The sequence below is a fragment of the Pungitius pungitius genome, chromosome 6 (assembly GCF_949316345.1).
Source record: "Pungitius pungitius chromosome 6, fPunPun2.1, whole genome shotgun sequence".
NCBI lineage: Eukaryota > Metazoa > Chordata > Actinopteri > Perciformes > Gasterosteidae > Pungitius > Pungitius pungitius.
This window is the reverse complement of record NC_084905.1, coordinates 9906823-9925390: the sequence shown is the minus strand read 5'-3', so window position 1 is coordinate 9925390 and position 18568 is coordinate 9906823. Positions and strand designations below refer to the sequence as shown.

Below are 18568 nucleotides of genomic sequence, written 5' to 3'. Positions count from 1 at the left end.
AAAACCGTATTGCAAATACCTAGGAAGGGCTCCATGGTAAAGTTCTAATTTGCCTAACGTACACACACTCAAACGTCTGCAAGTTCGTAAAGTGAGTGTTATTACACGTATAGCTGGATGGCAAAAAGGCCCACAACGTCAACGCGGACAGCTTGCTAACCAACGAGTACAATGCCCAGAACGAACAGCAAATACACCGAGAAGAATATAAACAATTGAACAGCTCGTCCTTGCTGCAAAAGTAACACGACAACGCAGCTGTACCCATCGGCGGACATTGAAGCTTACTTGGTCTTTCACTAAACAATACAGCCATCCGTGTAGCTAACTATAAGCTAAAAGCTCAGCTACACTCGGCTCGCGGCTAACAAACATACATTTTTCCTTCACCTTGTCGACCCGGAGCTCTTTGTAGACAGCACTGCTGCGTTGGGAGCGGCACTCTCCCCTCTAATATATATTTATACAGTCTACACAAATATCTGACGGGTTAATTTAACAGCTCTGTTGGAGAAAATAATACAATCCTCACGCCACAGCGAGAGCGGCCATTACATCAACGTCATCAACATACGACAACCCAGGAGGAAAAAACCGCGCAGGAAATGAACAAGGGCCGATCTGAGATCGGCCGTATCTCATGCCCTTTCTCAATATGCGTTCTTGTGTGGACTTTTGTTCTCGTGGACTTCTCGCGACGTCATCAGTCGCAGCCCGAGTATTGTTCCATTTCTAAAGTCCGAGAACGGTCATAATACCCGGATGTGACTCGCACCGCCCATTTTACTGGACATGCATCGGAGCAGGGTCGTCTGTTCTTGTGAGAACCAAATACCCCAGAATGCATTTCACCTCAGTAACAGGCAATAACGACCGAGGGTAAAAAGTTAAGTCCGGTCATTGTGAATATCTCCCTAATTCTGAGGTCTCAAGGTTGTCAAGTATGGATGTCTGAGATGTGAGGTGTTGTTAACGGGACCGTCAGACCCCGTCAGCTCATCTCAGCCCGTAAAGTATGGAATGCCGTTTTATTCAAAATTAAATAAATGAATAAATACATAAATAAATGAAATATGCACTTGAAATACATCGTGAAATAAATAAATGAGGCAATAAATACATAAATATTAAATACATTTAATCATTTCATGGTACTTTTATTTCATAAGTACACATTTTTTAATTTCAAAATGGCACTTTTATTTCATAATGCCACTTTATTTCATAATGGCACTGTATTTCATTTCACGTTCTTATATGCAAATCAGGGGGCGTGGCTATCTCTCACATTCAGAACAGACAGCAAAAAAAGGCTGACAGTGAAAGGGCTAGAAATAGGCTAGGTTAGTTGTAGCCTTCTTATATAGCTACTGTCTATGGTTGTAGTAGCAGATAAGGTACTGGTTCATTCATTACAATGTAAAGAAAAGTATCTCAGACTTATTGAAAGCGGCTGCCGACCGCCTCGATGGGATAGAAACCACCACCACCACCTACAACCAAACACCACCTAGAGCTGCCGAAGTGGGAACCGCAAGCCCTAGTATTTCCAAAAAACCCTCAAAAAAGTGCCATTATGAAATGAAAAAATGTGTACTTATAAAAGTACCATGAAATGATTAGATGTATTTAATATTTATGTATTTATTTATTTCACAATGTATTTCAAATGCATATTTCATTTATTTATGTATTTATTAATTTATTTAATTTTGAATAAAACGGCATTCCATAGTGATCAGCCTGTTTTTGTCAAGTCTTCTGTGAAACGCTCCGCTGGTTTTCACGTCTACGTAGCTGTTATATATGAGATATAACTATACTATAACGAATCTATAATAAAGTCTATAATAAAGTCGATTCTGATTCTGATAACTTTTAATGTGATGTCATAGACGTTGTTCACCAGTCTGTTTAATATGGTTTTAATGGGTTGGGTCTCTCTTTCTCCACAACAGGTAACAAATATGCTGGCACTAGTGTTGATCCTTTTTGCTCTACTGTGGATGCCTTTCCAGACTTTAGTTTTGATCAACTGTCAATGATCTGGATGGGCGTTGGCACGATTCGTGACCCCCCAGCTTCTCAAGCCAATAGCAATAGAACAAATGAAAATGCGAGGAGAGAGCCATTGAATACTGCGACTGATATGACTACAAAGCAGAACAGAAGTGGTGAAAATGAGATAGCAACAGCCAATGGCAACAAAGTTGGCCATCTCATTGATAATGGTCAAGCTACTGGCTGTGGTCTGGGTCCAGCTTATTCAACGCCATCTGGTAATGAGTAGTTGTTTTTACCTTCATTAAATTAAAGTGCAGTTCATTTAGCAGACAGACTTACAACACACGATAAGCAGGAGTACCTGTACATTTCTGTGTAACCAATATCTATAGATTTGAAAGCTCTATTTTAATTTAAAGTGTAAAAACAAATGACAAAACTATTAAATTTAATCATTTTTCCTTTGTTGAAATCTCAATCCTTTGAATGGGACATGCTATGTCTTATTGGAGGCTTATTCTTCCTTTGTAAGAGTCTAAATTTGGCATTGCTTTTTTTTTTAGCATTAAGCCAGATAATCTAAAATACAGATCCGTTGATTAAACTGTGTACATTTAAAGTACATTAAATGATCAATGTTATCATCATCAACATTAGAAAACGCTTGAATAACCGCTTTCTTTTCCTACAGAACTGCATGATATTGACATGATGAAACATTCTAGAAGAATTGTAGAATTGTATGACAAAAGTGGGGTAGACTTGTTGTCTGTAAAAAAAAAAGTGAATTGTTATTATAAAGGATAATTGTGTGTGAAATGTCTGGTTGCAGCGTTGAAAATCTTACTTGAACCTGCTGGTGTGTGTGTAACCCTGGAGAACTGCTAGTTTGTCTGTAACAATGAATTTTGTGTTAAATTTACACAGTTTTTTTTCTGCTGAAAGATGATGTTTTGGTTAATGTTTTCATAGATATGTAATGCGGTCTGATGATTGGCTGTGATTGTATGTGCATTGCGGTGGCTTTCTTTCAGGATTTTGGCAAAAGTCCATGTTGTGTCAACCTCGGTCACAAGCCGCACGGAGCACTCAAGGCCCGTATTCACCCCGGACAGTCGGAGCGCTCCCAGACTGCAGGGGGTGACGATGCGGCTAATGTTGATTCCACCCACAGGAAGGGCCTGCGTACCAACAGGAAGCGCATGGCATAAAATGTTTGTGGAGAGATCAGATGGCCCTCTCACTCGGTCCTGAGGAAAAGGACACTGTGACCACAGCTCCTAATCTCTTAGCGACGCAACTGGTAGGACAGTATGATTTATTGTTTGTTCATGCTTTACTTAGTGAAATGTGTCATTTAAATTAAGTAATGGAGACTTATCCTAGGTTTATCAGAATTATTTCAGCCGTATTTATTTGTTATTACTATTACTAAGAAAGTGATTATCGAAATGTATTTGACTAATTCATGGGGTTTGCTTTGTGTTTGAAAGGTTCAACCTGCTCTGTTCTGTCTGATCCACCCTTAAGAGAAATAAAAGATCATAAAATCGACAGTTCTCGAGTTGTCCTTTGTGTCCACCGGAGAGAAAGCTCTTTTCAGTTTGGGCAGAGCCGTGGTCAATCCGAAAATCACACGAAACTTGACAGTCAATAAAACACATTGGTTTAAGTGTCTCTCAATCACAACTTTTTGGGCTGTTTTAGTTAGATGTGAACATTTTCTTAAAGTTGTAATTTAACTTTCAGAACTGAAATTTAAGGTCCTAACTAGCCACTACATTTACATAACTGCAAACACAAAAGGGGTGAGAAAGGTGAGTGAACAGGGGAGTACGCCGCGACATGCCTCCTAGGTTTTTGAGAGTATAGTATCATCCAAAAAGTGAACTAATCTATCATACAAATGAAGTTGGGTCCATCTTGATCTTCACATTCAGCAAATCGTGTTTGGTTGCCACACCACATCCTTGTCGTTTGAAGCTTTGTCCTCAAGCTCTTATAACTATGGCCTTTTGATTCTTATTGGAAAGATCACCTTTTCTCCATTTTGAAGACAATGCAAATTTAAGGGATAAGCGTCCTGTTCTTGGTCCTTCCTGTATCCTCTTACAAACCTATGTACATTGAACATGTCTGGACTAAAGATCTTGAATACTCAACGAAGAACACTGGACTGGAACTTGTTCTTCATGGGAGGGTCAAGGGAAAAGTGGGAGTTTCCCATACAGAGATGGTAGGGGATGTGTATATTGCGCCTATTCTGCGGTATGTACAGAAACCGCCAGTGGAAGCACACCTCTGCCGCTATTTTGCAGTGAAAATTCACCGCCTCTTTAAAGCAGGTGGAAACCAGTATGCGGATTTCTTAACTTTTTAATTTGTTTTTTAAACATCATGGCCTTTATGACCCGGTCCAGTTGCCATAGGATGTTTTCTCGCCTTGACTGATGTTGAGTGTGCGGAAAAATCAAACGTTCTTAAAAAGAAAATGAAGTGCTTCTTGAGCAGGCCTGTGCGTGTCTCAGTCACCATCCCAATCGCAGGTTACAAAAAGACCACGTACCCATTGACCATTGGAAAATGTAAAATATTCAAAAACCGAACAACCCACAGTTTTTGCAAAGCAGGTCGAACTTGCGGACAACGACTTCATCAAAGGCAGCGAATACATGGAGAAATACGCTGCATTTCGTCACAAGGGGACCAAGCAACACGCCATCGCCTATGGTAAGTGATAACTAAGTATTCATTATTTAGAAATTGTTTAGAGTGACGCCGAGTGCGAAAAGTCTGCGGAAGGTTCCTTTTTCAGATCGGCAGGTTCCTTTGTCAAAGCGGCGGGTTGGGTCGGTTATTCAGGTGGTTGGTGTTGGGATCCTTTGTTAGAATGGCACAAGCTGATCTCAGTTGGGTATTTAACAACATGCAAAGTCCATGTAACTTTAAAGTGTCCCTTTTAAACACAAAAGGATTCTATATTTGCTCAGTCTGAAACGGGTCATTTGGCCAATATTTTAAACGTATATACATAATATAATAACGGACAGAGAGCACCAATGGTCATGAAGATACTCTTAACGTTACATGGACTTTGCATGTTGCTAAATACCCAACTGAGATCAGAATGTGCTATTCTGAAAAAGAATCCTTTAACCATTTAAAGAAGCTACGAAGGCTTGCTAGCTAGCTAATGTTAGATAACGTTAGACAGAGTGCAGTGAGATGTTTCCCCTCTCATGAGTTACTGCCATCTTGTTGTTAACAGCAAATCCTCTATTTGGGTCAAATTAGTTGAGACTGCAGTTGGCTGGGGGTTAATGTTTTGTTCTTTGTTTTTACAGAAGCATGGAGTAATCGGCTCCACAACAGGGAGCCAATTGTGGAAGCTTTTAATCTGATGCAAAAGACACCGTTCCCCAAAATGGTCAAGCTGTTTCAAATGTCTTACCATATTCCCTAACATGAGAAGCCATTTTATTATTATCCATCAATGGATAGCGGAATGGAGTTGATTTGGAAGATGCCTACATTAACCCCAAACAAGCAAGAGTTTTTACCCAGTTCATCGCGAAATAAATACAGCTTGCGGTTAGAAACAAGGATTGGCTTACAGATTTATCAGCGTCCTTGTTGATGGGAGCACAGACAGGTCAACAGCAGAGAAGGAGGTCCTTTATGTGACATTAAAATCAAAAGTATTTAATAAATGAAAGGGTGTTGTGCTAAAAAGGACATCTCAGATGAAGAGCCGCTGGTCTCCACAGGACAGTCTCTCGACCATCCCTAGACCATGACTGTTGTTTACAACCAACGAACTCGAGAACAATGGCTGCCTACAAGTATTTATACCGATCAGTGAAAGTCGATGGCCACGCCCCCTGGGAGTGGTGGCCACACCCCTTGGGAGTGGTGGCCACACCCCTTGGGAGTGGTCTCCTGGTGAGTTCAATGTAGCTCGGCTGTTGAAGGCCTGAGTCAATATCAGTTGTGGTGTTATCAAGTATTACATGAATGCATTTCTGTAGATTACATTACATTGAATACAATCATAACTGTAGATTGGTATTATTCTATTGGTTACAGTTTCAAAATTACAGTAGTTTTACAACATTCCCATTATTTTATCGAAGAGATACATCTCTCCAAACACCAGAATCATGGTTGTATTTTGTTGTACACTAAATTCATTTTATCTATAGTTAATGTATGAACCTGGTCGTCAATTTATTTGTTAATATCCTACAGTATTCACTAACATTCCTGCAAACAGCATTCCACAATCCAGCCTTATGGTCGGCTGCAAGAAAACAAAGGATACAATATTGTAACCTTTGTTTTCAATTTCTACAAGCACAGAGTGAGCGCCTCTTCTGGACTCTCTTTTTTAGTTCTTGTTTATACTGAAAACTAATCCTTTAAGATTTCCACCTAGCCAAACAAATATTAACGGTCTCCCATTGCCTCTATGTGTAGTACTCCCATAGCTTCAACAAAATTCTTCAATCTTTCGGGCTCAAAATAATAAAATTACACACTGTTTCAAATAACTAAACAATGCTTTCCAATTTAACAAATCTAATTTTGGGGCTTCAATAGCGGTCTTCACCTCATCAAAATACAAAGAGGCATTTAGCCACAGGTTTCTCCTTACTATTGGGTTTGTGTGAATTAATAGTTATTGATGTTGGGCAGACTAGTAGCCCCTGTTTGGATTAACAGGAGAATGGCATGTAGTGTAAGAAGACAAAAGGTCCTACCCAAATCTATTTTGCATTTTTTGGAAAAGGATCAATCTAATTACATTCTGGTTAACGTCACTCGTAGTTTATTGGTGCCTGTACCATTATACAGCATCTCAGTGCTACATTCCAGCTAAGGTACATTTGGGGAAAATGAACAACTGCCTACATTCTCAGGAATGGTCGTGGTTATTTTGGAATCAGATAATTGCTAACTATTATAAATGGTTTAATGGCAGCCAAAACGTTTCCACATCACAAGGTAGTACACAGTAACTGAATACAACAGTTCACATTCACATCCCATAACTGAAGGATAAACAGACGGTGAGAAAGTTGTGATGAAAATATGCATCAGTTTATCTTTGTTTTGGTTTATCTTTGCTATTGATCGGAGCATCCTTGAGCTCTGAATGGGCACACATTTTGAATGCTGTTGTTCATCAAATGGAAAGCTGATGATTCACTCTGCCTTTATTGAGGTCAAGCAGAAACTGTGAACTGAGAACTTTCTTCTTCAAACAAGCCACGGTGAATCAAGGACCTAGAAATGTCATGGACTCCCACTCAAGTTCATGAACAGAGTTGTGCGTAGGCGTTTATACAAAAATGAAAGATCGACACTAATAGAAGTGCAGTGACATAATCCATCAGTGTCTCAGAACTTTTTTTTTATTTCCCATGCATAGTTTGGACAAAAATTGAATAGAACTGAAAAGAAAATATGGAGATAAAAGCTTTGACATTTATTGTGATTTTTTTCTATTATAGACATCATAGGAATCATTAACAAAACATGTTTACAACTATAAGAAATGTTTTTTAGGCCTTCAAGTCCTTCATGGTAACGCACTTTGGACAGGGAAAAGTTCTGTATAAGATAAATACAATACAAAAAGTCCCTAAAACTAAAACACTCAGCACATTTTTCTACAACACAGTGCAATTAAAAGGGGTTCAAAGTTCAAAGGATGATTTTACAGCACCCAGTTATTCAATTTGTGGTAAGTTGACCTTTCTCTGTGACTTTCTTCTTCAGCTCTCTTTCAAGTTGGACTGATAAAGACCGACCAGCACAATTGTAAACACTTGGGCCCCAGTTGGGCCTTGTACAGTTCTGCTTCAAACCACCACAGAGAACAGTTGCATAATAAACCAGGGATTCTGAATTATGTTTTTGAAAATCCCTCACTTTTACATGCGTTAACAAATGGACAATGGGGTGATCATCAATAACTAATGAGATCACATTGCAAAATTCACGATAACTTTACAGCTTGTTCTGTTGTTCCTAATTAGTAATCGAAAAAGACCTATCCCCTGAACCACTGACGAGAGAAACTATTTTGAATGGGAACATGCTGACCACTGAAAAGACGGGTCAACAGCAGCCAGCCACAAGCTGGAGAGTAGGTTTACAGTTTGACTGATGTTAGTATTTTAGCAAGAAAGTCTAACAGCTGCTGTATGTGAACCCCTGCTGGCCAGGGACATGCTAACCCCCAATGATATTTTCCATACTCAGTATTTCTAGTGTACAATAAAGCTCCAATTGTGTCTTAGAGGCTGTGGTAAATTAAATCCAGGGGATTTTATACTTCTTTTTATTTTATACATCTTTAGAAATTTGGGGTGATAAAAGACAAACAACAAACCCAGAATCTGGATGCAATAGTCTCCATTTACATCTCAAATTAAAAATGAAGTCTGGCCCTCAAAGAAAATAAAAATGCACCCATATTTCAAAAATAAAAAGCATTTCACAGTTCTAGCTAATACTGTATTGCAGCTGCTACAGCAGCATGGGTGCATGGCAAGAAAGTGTGCATGAGTGAGAGAGCAATAGAGAGAGAGGAAAAGGACTTGCTCACACACACTCATCGGCCACAATGATTAAATAGGTGCTTACTCTACTATGTGAGGCCTTGTAATACAATGTGACTATTTCCTGCTATGCCTTCATTCCCGGAAAGAAACACAATCATTAATAAGACACATAACATCTTTTGAGATGTGTATTAGGCAACCAAGCATTTTATTTTATGTTTGAGTATTTCTTAGTACGATTTGACAGTCCAACAAAAGCTGTCTCTGTCTTGGTCATATTTTGCATGGTATGTAGGCTGGTAACTCAAGATAACATTTTGATTCAAAATTTGTATTTTATACACCCTAAAATTTGTGGCTACATCATAGTGCTCCGTTCAACTTTCTCTTGTGAGGATCTGTGAGTAAGGAAACTCTTCTGATCTAATCATGTAGCTCATCAAGAGGGGCTAAAAATAAACAGCGCTGGTCTTGACCTCGCCATCAATTAAAGACTGCATAAACAAAATACTAAATGCTAACGTGATAACAAGGTCTTGCGTGATCCAAGTGATTACTGTGAGAAGATATTACATATCTACACTTAGAAAATGCACTTCAACACACCCAAATCCAAAAAGTTCCTTGCAACAGTATGAAAAATATACAAATAAAAAATACAAGAACTCTCAGGCAATATGTAGGTAGTTTTCTGTTGACATGAAATCAGTAAGGACTAAAAGATAAATATATCACATGTTTTTCTTCCCTTGCATTTTAAGGAGAAAATACAAATGTGTGCAAGAAAGGAACAGAATTCCATCCATTTTGAAAATATTATCCTTCAGTAATTAGTAACATTGGGACCACATATTTGTTTTTCAGCTAAATTGCTTCAGCTAGTTTAGTGAGAAAAAGAGCCAGTGTTGAAACCAAAAGCATTATATATTTTTTTTTTTTTCAGACATCATACACTATGCACAGCTATTAAAAACATTAACAATGATCAAGTCTTTTCCAAACAGGAAAAACAATTCCTCTGTTTAGGTCTGAAACATTAAGAGCTCAAGAAAAGCTTGATGATTCATCATAATCTCATTATTACTGTATTGTCATGAGTCACAAATGCCTCCATCAGTCAGAATCTAATTACAGACACTGTTTTTAACATATATAATAATCCAACATAATGTGAGGCCTGGGAGTGGCAGATTAGTGACTTGGGCGAAGACCGAGAGTGATTTAGTGGACCATGTGTGCAGGTAGCATCGGCTCTTGATGGGCCACAAACTTTGACCCATTGCAGGAGAATATCAGTAATTATGTTAGTAACACCACCTGTAAATTCTGCTTTTGAGCAGTTGGAGATCAGACCCTGACAGGTGAGTAACAGTCATTTATTGTCACTCATGGTCAAGCCATTTTGGCCCCCTTTGCACGACAACTGGCAGAGGAGGAGGGGCAACTGAGTTTCCTGGAACATGGTGAAGGAAAGCATCCACTCAAAAAGACAAGGGAACAGAAAGAGGAGCAAAAAAAATACTGAGCTCACTTGACATGTTCGGCGCTGTGGGAGGAGCAGTAGTATTTTTTGTGAGCTATGAAAGTGGAGAGACTGCTGAACTTGATGTTGCAAAGCCGACAGAAGCGGGAATTACCGTTAAGGACCGGGGAGATCACTGTAGATTTGGGGCCGGGGATTGGGGCAGGCGGGGCTGTGGCGATGGTCATAGTCGGGACAGCGTTGTCTGAAGACAAGCCCACAGTCTCCCTCAAGACCTCAGGCACAGGTGACAAAGTCAGAGAAGGAGCCCGTGAGGGAGACGGGGGCAGAGGTGAGACGGCCAAAGGTGATCCACCCCCAGCTGAAGGGCTGCCGTTTACCAGCGGGGAGATGGGAGAAGTTGTACCGCTCCTCGCCTGCCCATTGATGCTGTCTCTGTGAACTTGAGAGACCAATCTAGAATAGCTCATCGTGGTGGCGGAGGTGGTTGCAGCAGTTCCATCCCTTGGACTTAGGTTGGGGCTGCGGCTGACTTCACTGCCGGGCTGAGGTGGCTGAACGGTTACAACAAGGCCGTGGGTGGTCTTGAAGTGCTCCATCAAGTCACAGGTCATGAGCCTGTTCGGGCAGTATGGGCACACCACCTGAGGGGATCTGGCACCTGTGCCTTTGGCTCCAGCCCCTGGGGTCACTGCAAGTGTGTTGGTTGTATGGGGATGAGATGTGGCCTCGGAGGAAGGTAAGGCAGAGGGGTGAGGACTAGAGGATGTGACTTGAGCCTGGGACACCCACTCAGCAGGCAGAGCTTTAGCCTCCACAGGGTGCAGATGATCCGTGCGCTCCGGCGGAGGTCTGCTTTTGGGAGAGGTAGAGGCCGAATTATTAAGCCGGTGAAGCTGCTCCAAGGTATGGGGCTGGAGGGTGGTAGCGGGGCAATAGTAGGTTTTATGGGCCAGATAGTTCTCGATGCTGTTGAAGCTGATACTGCAAGCCGTGCACTTGTGGTAGTCTGTAAGAGGCAGGGCAGGGAGAATACTGCTGCTGCTATGGCGTGGAACCACCCTCAGGCGGGGCCTCTTGCTGAGGTCAATCGGGCCATCTCCTTCTGGGCTAGAGCTGCCTTCCTCGCTGGGAGAAACCTCTTGCTTCACTGCCAAGCCCAGGACAGAGGGAGATGGTGCAGTAGCAGCCACAGCAGCGGCGGCAGCAGCAGCTGCAGCAGCAGCGTTGGCTAAGGCCTCAGTTCTGGCCATATGAATCTCGTACATCTTCTTCCTCTTGCGTTTGCGGATGGGCTGGGGAAGGAAGGCTGCTGGTGTGTTTGCCTTGGCCATGTGTACGGCTCTGTGGTTAGATGGGTCATGGCGTGAAGCGCAGTAGAAGCGTTTGTGTACAGTGTAGTTTTCATGACGACTAAAGCGGATGTTGCAGGCCTGGCAGAAGGTTCTATTTGGATCGTCTTCTTGGTCCTCTGCAGAACCACTAGCGGGACTCTGGCTGCCTTCGCTTGCTCTTTCTCCTCCTCCACCGCCTCCTCCCACACTTCCACCTTCCCCTTCAGAAGAGGATGATATTCCCTCTCTGGAGGTTTCTGTCTTTATTTCCACCACCCTCTTGGGTTCTGTTGCTCCACTCCCTGCTGGAGGGTCGGACTCAGTAGGAGAAGCAGAGGCTGCTCTACTTGCTGCTCCACCCTGAGGAGATGTGGAAGAGCCACGGGGCATCGTAGCAGAGGTTGCATCTCTTGTCAATCCAGGACCTGAAGCGGAGGTTGCACCTTCTCCGTGGTGCCTACTGGAGCAGTACAGCCTCTTATGTGCATAAAAGTTGTTGATGTTGTTGAATGTGATATCACACTCAAAGCAGGTTGCTCCTTTATGAGGGGGAGTGGCTGCAGCTGTTGGTGCAGTCTGTCCAGGGGTAAAGAAGGTCGCTGGATTGTTTTGAGGAACTGTCTGGCCCTGTTTCAGTCGGCTGTGCATCTCTGACATTTTAGCCAGTATCTCAGAAGCCTGAGGCAAAATGGCTGCCTCAGGATTAAACATGTACTGAGGCAAAAACATTGCTCCACCAGGGAGAACTGACCCTGTGCCTCCCTCGTGCGCAGGGCTAGAACCAGGGGTGGGACTGGTTGGTTCTGCTTTTACAATTGTGGTGGCTGGACTCTTTGGAGAAGTTGATGCTGCACTGGAGGATGTGGTGATTCGCTTCTCGTTTGTCTTGATTCTTATTTCTTGATGTCCCTCCTGTCCACTAAACTCATCTTTCTCTCCGTCCTCCGCAATCTCCATTTGCTGCTCTTCTGTGTCAGAGTCTGAATGAGGCTCCTCTTTGATCTTTAAGTCAGTAATTTGTGCATTCTGAGGACTGGAGTCTCGAGGTGGGGCTGAGCCGCCATTTGCACCAGGACTGGATGAGTCCGGTGTAGGGACACTGCCAAGAGGCTCCCTCTCATGGGGAGACAGCTGAGGATGGTCAACTGATGCTGGGGTACTTTGCCGGGGAGTGGGGCTCCTTTCAGTTGGGACCATAACCTCTAGGTGGGTTCGCACATGCTGCTGAAGCTGGGCTGGGGAGTCAGAGTTGTGGCCACACACTTGACACTTCAAAACTACACCAGAGTCTCCTGGACTGAGACCTGAAGGAGAGAGTCAAGATTAGGTAACAATACACTTAAAAACCTTTGAAATGCCAAGATTTCAAAAAACACGACTGGTTTAAATGCAAGTATATCCACCAACAGTCACAGTCAGGATTGGATGACTTACCAGTGGACATGGGCAGCTTGGGAAGGCCTGGCCCTGGGGAATAGACCTCACTATGAGATCCAGGTTGGCACACCATGTGGCTGGTGACCAGATGGCTGTAGAGGATGTCTCTTGTGGTGGAGACGAAACCGCAGCCATGACACACGCCGTTCAGCGTGTCCGTGTGGACTTTAAGGTGGCGCTCACAGTTTGCTTTAGTGGTGAAGGCTGACAGACAGATGAGACAGACAAACGGCCGTTCACCTATGGAAGGACAGAGACGGACAGTATGTTAAAAGAGCACACAGTGAGTGCCAGCTTCCAGTTAATCTAATGAACTGGTTGATGAAAGTGCACCGCTCAAGGCTCTGTATGCCAGTGGCATAGATACAGTGTTTCCACCAGGTTTACAGCTTTAGGTATGGCACGGGGGGTTGCACGGATACATTTTCTAATGTGCATTTTTCCTCTTTTTGGCTGCGATCACCTGTGTGTTTGCGCACATGTTTATGTGTGTGCATCAGGGTAAAACTCTGAGCGATTCTAAGCGCAGAGAAGAATTCTAAACGTGCAACCATGTCAAGACAGAAATGATATAAGATTAAAAACATCAGGCTTTTTAGTTCATGTAGACCTGATCTAATGGTAAGGGAAACACTGTATACAATAAGGCTGCGTCTCATTTCTCTGTCTTACCCCTTCCCCTTACCCCTCCCCCTCGGTTTTGCGCGTTCATGTGAGGGGAAGTGGTGTCTCAATTCTCATTTTGATTAAGGGCTAGGGCCAAGGCGTAGGGCTACATAGCCCTTGAAACGAAGTTTGCGGAGGACCACACTTGAAACAGAGGGGTAACAGTTAACAACGTAGGAATTTCTCAAAAGTGCCGGCATCAAGTTTTTTTTATGGCTGAACGTCGAACTGTGAAGGAGTTGCACAAATGTAAGTATTTTCAGCAGTTTAATTGATATTATAATTATGACACTCGTGTTTTATGATCCTTTTAATAAAATGTTCAAGTGGTTTTAATTGTAATGTTTTTGTTTTGAATCGGTAGTAAACCGCTAGCTAGCTTCTTCTATGTCTTTGACTGATGGCACCCAAGCGTGCAAAGATAAAGAGAGCCCAGGCAATCGATATCACGACCTGAGACGACGGCATCTTCGTTTATGTCAACACTTGTCGCCTCTGTTGACGTAGCAGCCAGCTAGCGGCAAGGGATGATGACGCAACCAGTTATCGAGTGGTGTCTCATTTCTTAGAGGAACGTTCTCACCCCTACCCCCTTTCTCTCGGTATCGAGGGGCAAGGGGAAGACACAGACGAAGGGGTAGGGGAAGGGGAAGGGGTAAGACAGAGAAATGAGACGCAGCCTAAGTCTTGCTCTCACCACTGTGTGTGCGCATGTGGATCTCCAGTGAACTGGCACTGGGGCAGCTCTTGTTGCAATGTGGAAAGGGGCAGATGCGTTCATTAGGGTAGGACTCCTTAGGTTTGTCTTGTGGCGGGGATGAGGCGGCTGGCGGCTGCTGCTTTTGCCGGCTGGCACAGTAGTACATAAGGTGGGCCTGCAGGTTCCTCTCACTGCGGTACCAGATCCCACAGTCCTTGCATGGGAAAATGTCCTCTAATAAGAAAACGCAAGAACAAACATTTAGAGTTAGTTGACTGTCATTTGCACACTCAAACTTGATGAAAGGTACATTTGATCAAATAGACACCTGTAAGACACATGCATACATGATATGAATGTCAAACTTCAAGAACCTGAAGTGCTGATTTTAAGTTTAATGGTTAGTCTTCATTTGCACACTTATTACAAAGACCTAACTTATGTGCATGTATCCCAGCTTTTTGACGTGCACGCACAAAAGCAACACACTGTAACAATATCTATAATACATCTTATCATCTGGGTGTTTAATAGTTTAAATAGTTTGCCACAGCTACGGACATTAGCACAGTACTAGCCAATTGCATTGAGTCAGGGGGCAGGAGAGTGGAACAGCTGTAGTGTCATCTTGTGGCCAAAGAAATCATTGAAAATTAAAACAACTCTGCTTAATAATGACATGACCGGCTTTTATGGCAATGATGGAAATAATGAATAAATATGTAAAGGCTGACAGGACAAAACATGTGAAGCTTAAAAGATTGGAATGGGAAACTGTTCAGGACGTTATACTCTGAAGGCCAAATATCTTAGTTGATTGTATTTGTCCTACATTTGAAATACATATTGTTAAGAAATATGTTCTCCTTTGCATTTATTCTGTTGCTTGTGTTTCTAGTATATTTAATACACTTATAAATATATTTATATTTATATATATACACGTATACTTTGTACCGTGTATCTACATAAATGAATGACAATTAAATACAACACTCACTATTGACAACGGCAGTAGCCAAGATGGCGGCCATGCCAGCCTGCTGTGGGAGTAGCTGAATTTCTGAGCGCAGATCCGGCGAGTACAGCGTCTCGTCTTTCACCACAGGTTGTTTCTGGGTGACCAGGCTGAGCGGAGGAGAGAGCTGAGTCAGCGGTGAGGAAGAGTAGGAGCTCAGAGAAGGGGACAGGAAAGCCAGGAGCCCTTCACCAGCCATCAGCTCTCTGCTCACCTTGCAAAACAACTGCTCACCTGAAAACACAACAGCTGTGGTCACAATCGTAAAGTGATAAAGGACATTTCCAAGATATGGTCAAATAAAGTTTACACAGCAGTACAGTGAGATGCGTTATTTTGTATGGTGATTGTTTAGAGATTGGAGACATTTGGACTTATTAGCAGAAAACGATACTGTGTACATTCACAGTAGACAAAACTTGGAAGTGACACACTCGAATGGAATGAAGCCACTGATTGAATGTCAGAATGTCTGCCCTGAAATAATGCAATTCAATAAATTCTTACTGGTTACGAATGAGAGAAGTCACCAAGAAAACTGGAACGTTTTGCTTATGGCATTAAATGCCAATCCACTGTGATATGATGCAAACAATTTATTGAATGTACATGTTTACCAATACATCCAGGAATCTGTATGTGTCCTTTACATAAACAAGAACCATCCATCAAATCAATTTATATTTGGTGAGAATATGAGGGCGGCTTTCAATTTATTTATTTGAACTAAACATAAATCACAACTGCGGGGGCGCGGCTTCTGGTCCATGTAGACTGAGTTGAGCATGCCGTACAATGACTGCTTATATCGGCCTAACTCCCTTTTGCTGCCTCCTCATGCATGTAGCAATAACTTTACAAACTTCCACTTCTGTGGAGTCTTTGTGCAACAATTGGTTCTCGTCAAGCAATTGGCCTGCTTTGAAGAAGCACATGTTCCAAAAGGAAAATACACTAGTATTGCTTATATATTATAAAAACTGTAATAATATAAATAAAGAGAAGTGAACAAGGAACATTTGGTTATTTAAACCCAAATACGCATAAAGTACGGTTGTCAAAATAAATGCAATATTTTGACAACCGTCAATGCAATTTATGTGGTTAAGATTAATGATTAATATTCCAGCTAGCTGGAAGAGTCACTAGTTCAACATGTTCCACCCGGTAGAATTCTGCCTCCAAGATGAAAGTGTGTAGTTTTGTGTAATAACATTAACATTTAAACAACAGTGTCTAAAATACATGTTTTCTAAATCTTACTTGTGAGATTTGTGAGAGAAAAACAAACATTCATTAAAAACCAACATTGTAACAGCAACAACATTTATTAACCACCATTATTCGAGATTATTGAATTTGTGCGATTAATAAGTTCATTTTTTAAAATCTATTGACTATTGCCTAGAATAAAGCAAGGCATCGCCAAAGCAAGTGTGGTGGAGTTGGTCAGAGCCTCCCGGTGTCAGACTGGGTTTATACTGGTTATTGGGAACACAGACGTGGCAGACATAGAAGGCAGTCAGCACGCATTATGACTGATTCACAAGAATACACTGTGTGCCGCACATAGGGCCGTAATGAGGAGGAGATGATGCTTGAGATGTTGTCACCTTGGCTGTAGATTGTACAGTTGGCAGCGGAGATGTCACATGTCAGAGTGAGCAGACTAATCCAGCAGTCTGGATCTTCACACACCAGAGTCAACCCGGATTTCTGCACACAAATACAAACACACACACACACACACACAGAAAGGAGATTTTTAACAAAAATAACCTTGTCACTTGGTAAATTGCAGTCCATTGGGAATACACAGTCCTGCGTTACCGTCCAGCTCGTGGCCAGTTGAAAACAGGAGTTTATAAAAATAAATATAACGCCTGCAAGCAGAGGTTGATTACAACCAAAGGAGGAAAGGAGGAAAGGAGGAAATGGGGGAAGCAAAGGCTGAACAAAGCCATAAGGGAAATGAAGGAGAAGAGAGAGACAAAATGAGAAGAAAGGGATAAAAGACGAAGAGTCAGAGATGAAAAGGAAGAGAAAAAGATCGGATGTGGTCGGCAGGCTGCTATTCAGGCAGCTCCCATAATTATATCCACGGTGAATACAGCGAACAACATTTAGTTTGTGTATGTGTGCAGGTATGAGGGAGAGAGAACACGTCACACTCACGTGTGTCCCAAGTACAATATTGTCTTTGTTATTGCAAGGCTCCAGGAACATTCCCTCCCAGGTCTCCAGGCTGATCCCATGTCTCCATGAAACCATGCCACTCACACGCACAGATACACTTCTCTGTCATCCACAATTTCTGCACCACAAATTCAGATGAACATACAAGCTCATACTAAGTCAATGCATCACTAGTAGTCATAATACCGCTAATTTCAGGCTTTCAGGCTTCATACGTTGTCATTCTTTTTATGAATGGTATTCATGTATTCTGTTGTGTTACATTGTGCTTTACAGTGTTCATTGCGTTTGCTATTGAATGATCTTATAATATTAATATTGTAATATTAGGCCGCTACATTGCAATCACCTGCCTATGGGACTATGGACAAAAATTATCATTAACTCTGAAATGAAGTGATGATTAATGTGAACATGTGTAAATAACAAAATCCATGAAAAGAACAGTGTGGTAGACAATAGGAGACAGTAAACATTTCTTTAAGAAATGCACAATAAATACCATCACAGCTGGGGTGAAAGTTCCTGAAAGTTCCCCCTCCCTGGCCTGCAGATAACAGACATGGTTATCAAGGTGGCTGTGATGGGCTAGTATTCTAACTTCAAACTGACAAGATGAAAGGAAATTAAATGTGTGCTTTACTCAGCAATTCTTTGGTTTTTCCAACAATTTAAAAGGGGGGAAAATAATGAATAATTTAAATTGAATTTCAACAATGAAATTAAATGTTTGATTTGTGATGCAGTACTCATCAGTCTCCACCAGGAGGAAGCACCACCTCAGTGCCGGACACGAGGACTCAAACCAGACAAGCAGCTTCAGTTTAAGTTTAAAGTTGACATGATTAAGACATGAACTGTACTTTGTCTATTTACATTAGTTGATTTCTCCTAAATTCACCGAAAGTTACAAATAGATAACGACTTGTTTGCATATTTAAACATACTATTTCAGAAAACATGAATGTTTTAATGTAAGTAAAAACATTGTCTGTTTGTTTATATTCAAACCAAATTGCACATTGGTTTCCATTCACTCGCACCTTACCTAAACGCCCTTCAGCAGAGAAGTACAAAGCTCAAGAGCCCAGACAACACTCTGTTTCCCAATTTCAGCTTCGGGACAACACTTAGGAAGGAAAACAGAAAATGTGCTCACTT

At 41.9% G+C, this 18568-nt stretch overlaps 2 protein-coding genes across 6 annotated transcripts in view; both read right to left on the bottom strand.

Moving 5' to 3' along the window:
• zc3h18 (zinc finger CCCH-type containing 18) overlaps nucleotides 1–713 on the bottom strand; it is a 30933-nt gene extending 30220 nt beyond the window's left edge. For 2 of the 5 annotated variants that reach the window (XM_037450934.2, XM_037450938.2), the window contains exon 1: nucleotides 391–712. The gene's annotated coding sequence lies outside the window, so the exon portion shown is untranslated. Of the gene's footprint in view, nucleotides 1–377 lie in introns of all 5 variants that reach the window. The other 3 variants (XM_037450937.2, XM_037450935.2, XM_037450940.2) reach the window with 3 other exon arrangements.
• A 6115-nt stretch (nucleotides 714–6828) lies between these two features.
• zfpm1 (zinc finger protein, FOG family member 1) overlaps nucleotides 6829–18568 on the bottom strand; it is an 82296-nt gene continuing 70556 nt past the window's right edge. The window contains exons 5-9 of the mRNA XM_037450841.2: nucleotides 16825–16927; nucleotides 15194–15445; nucleotides 14191–14427; nucleotides 12825–13067; nucleotides 6829–12694 (exon numbers count right to left, since the gene is read on the bottom strand). Coding sequence (XP_037306738.2) covers nucleotides 10101–12694; nucleotides 12825–13067; nucleotides 14191–14427; nucleotides 15194–15445; nucleotides 16825–16927 — 3429 coding nt within the window. The 3' untranslated portion in view covers nucleotides 6829–10100. The remainder of the gene's footprint in view (nucleotides 12695–12824; nucleotides 13068–14190; nucleotides 14428–15193; nucleotides 15446–16824; nucleotides 16928–18568) is intronic.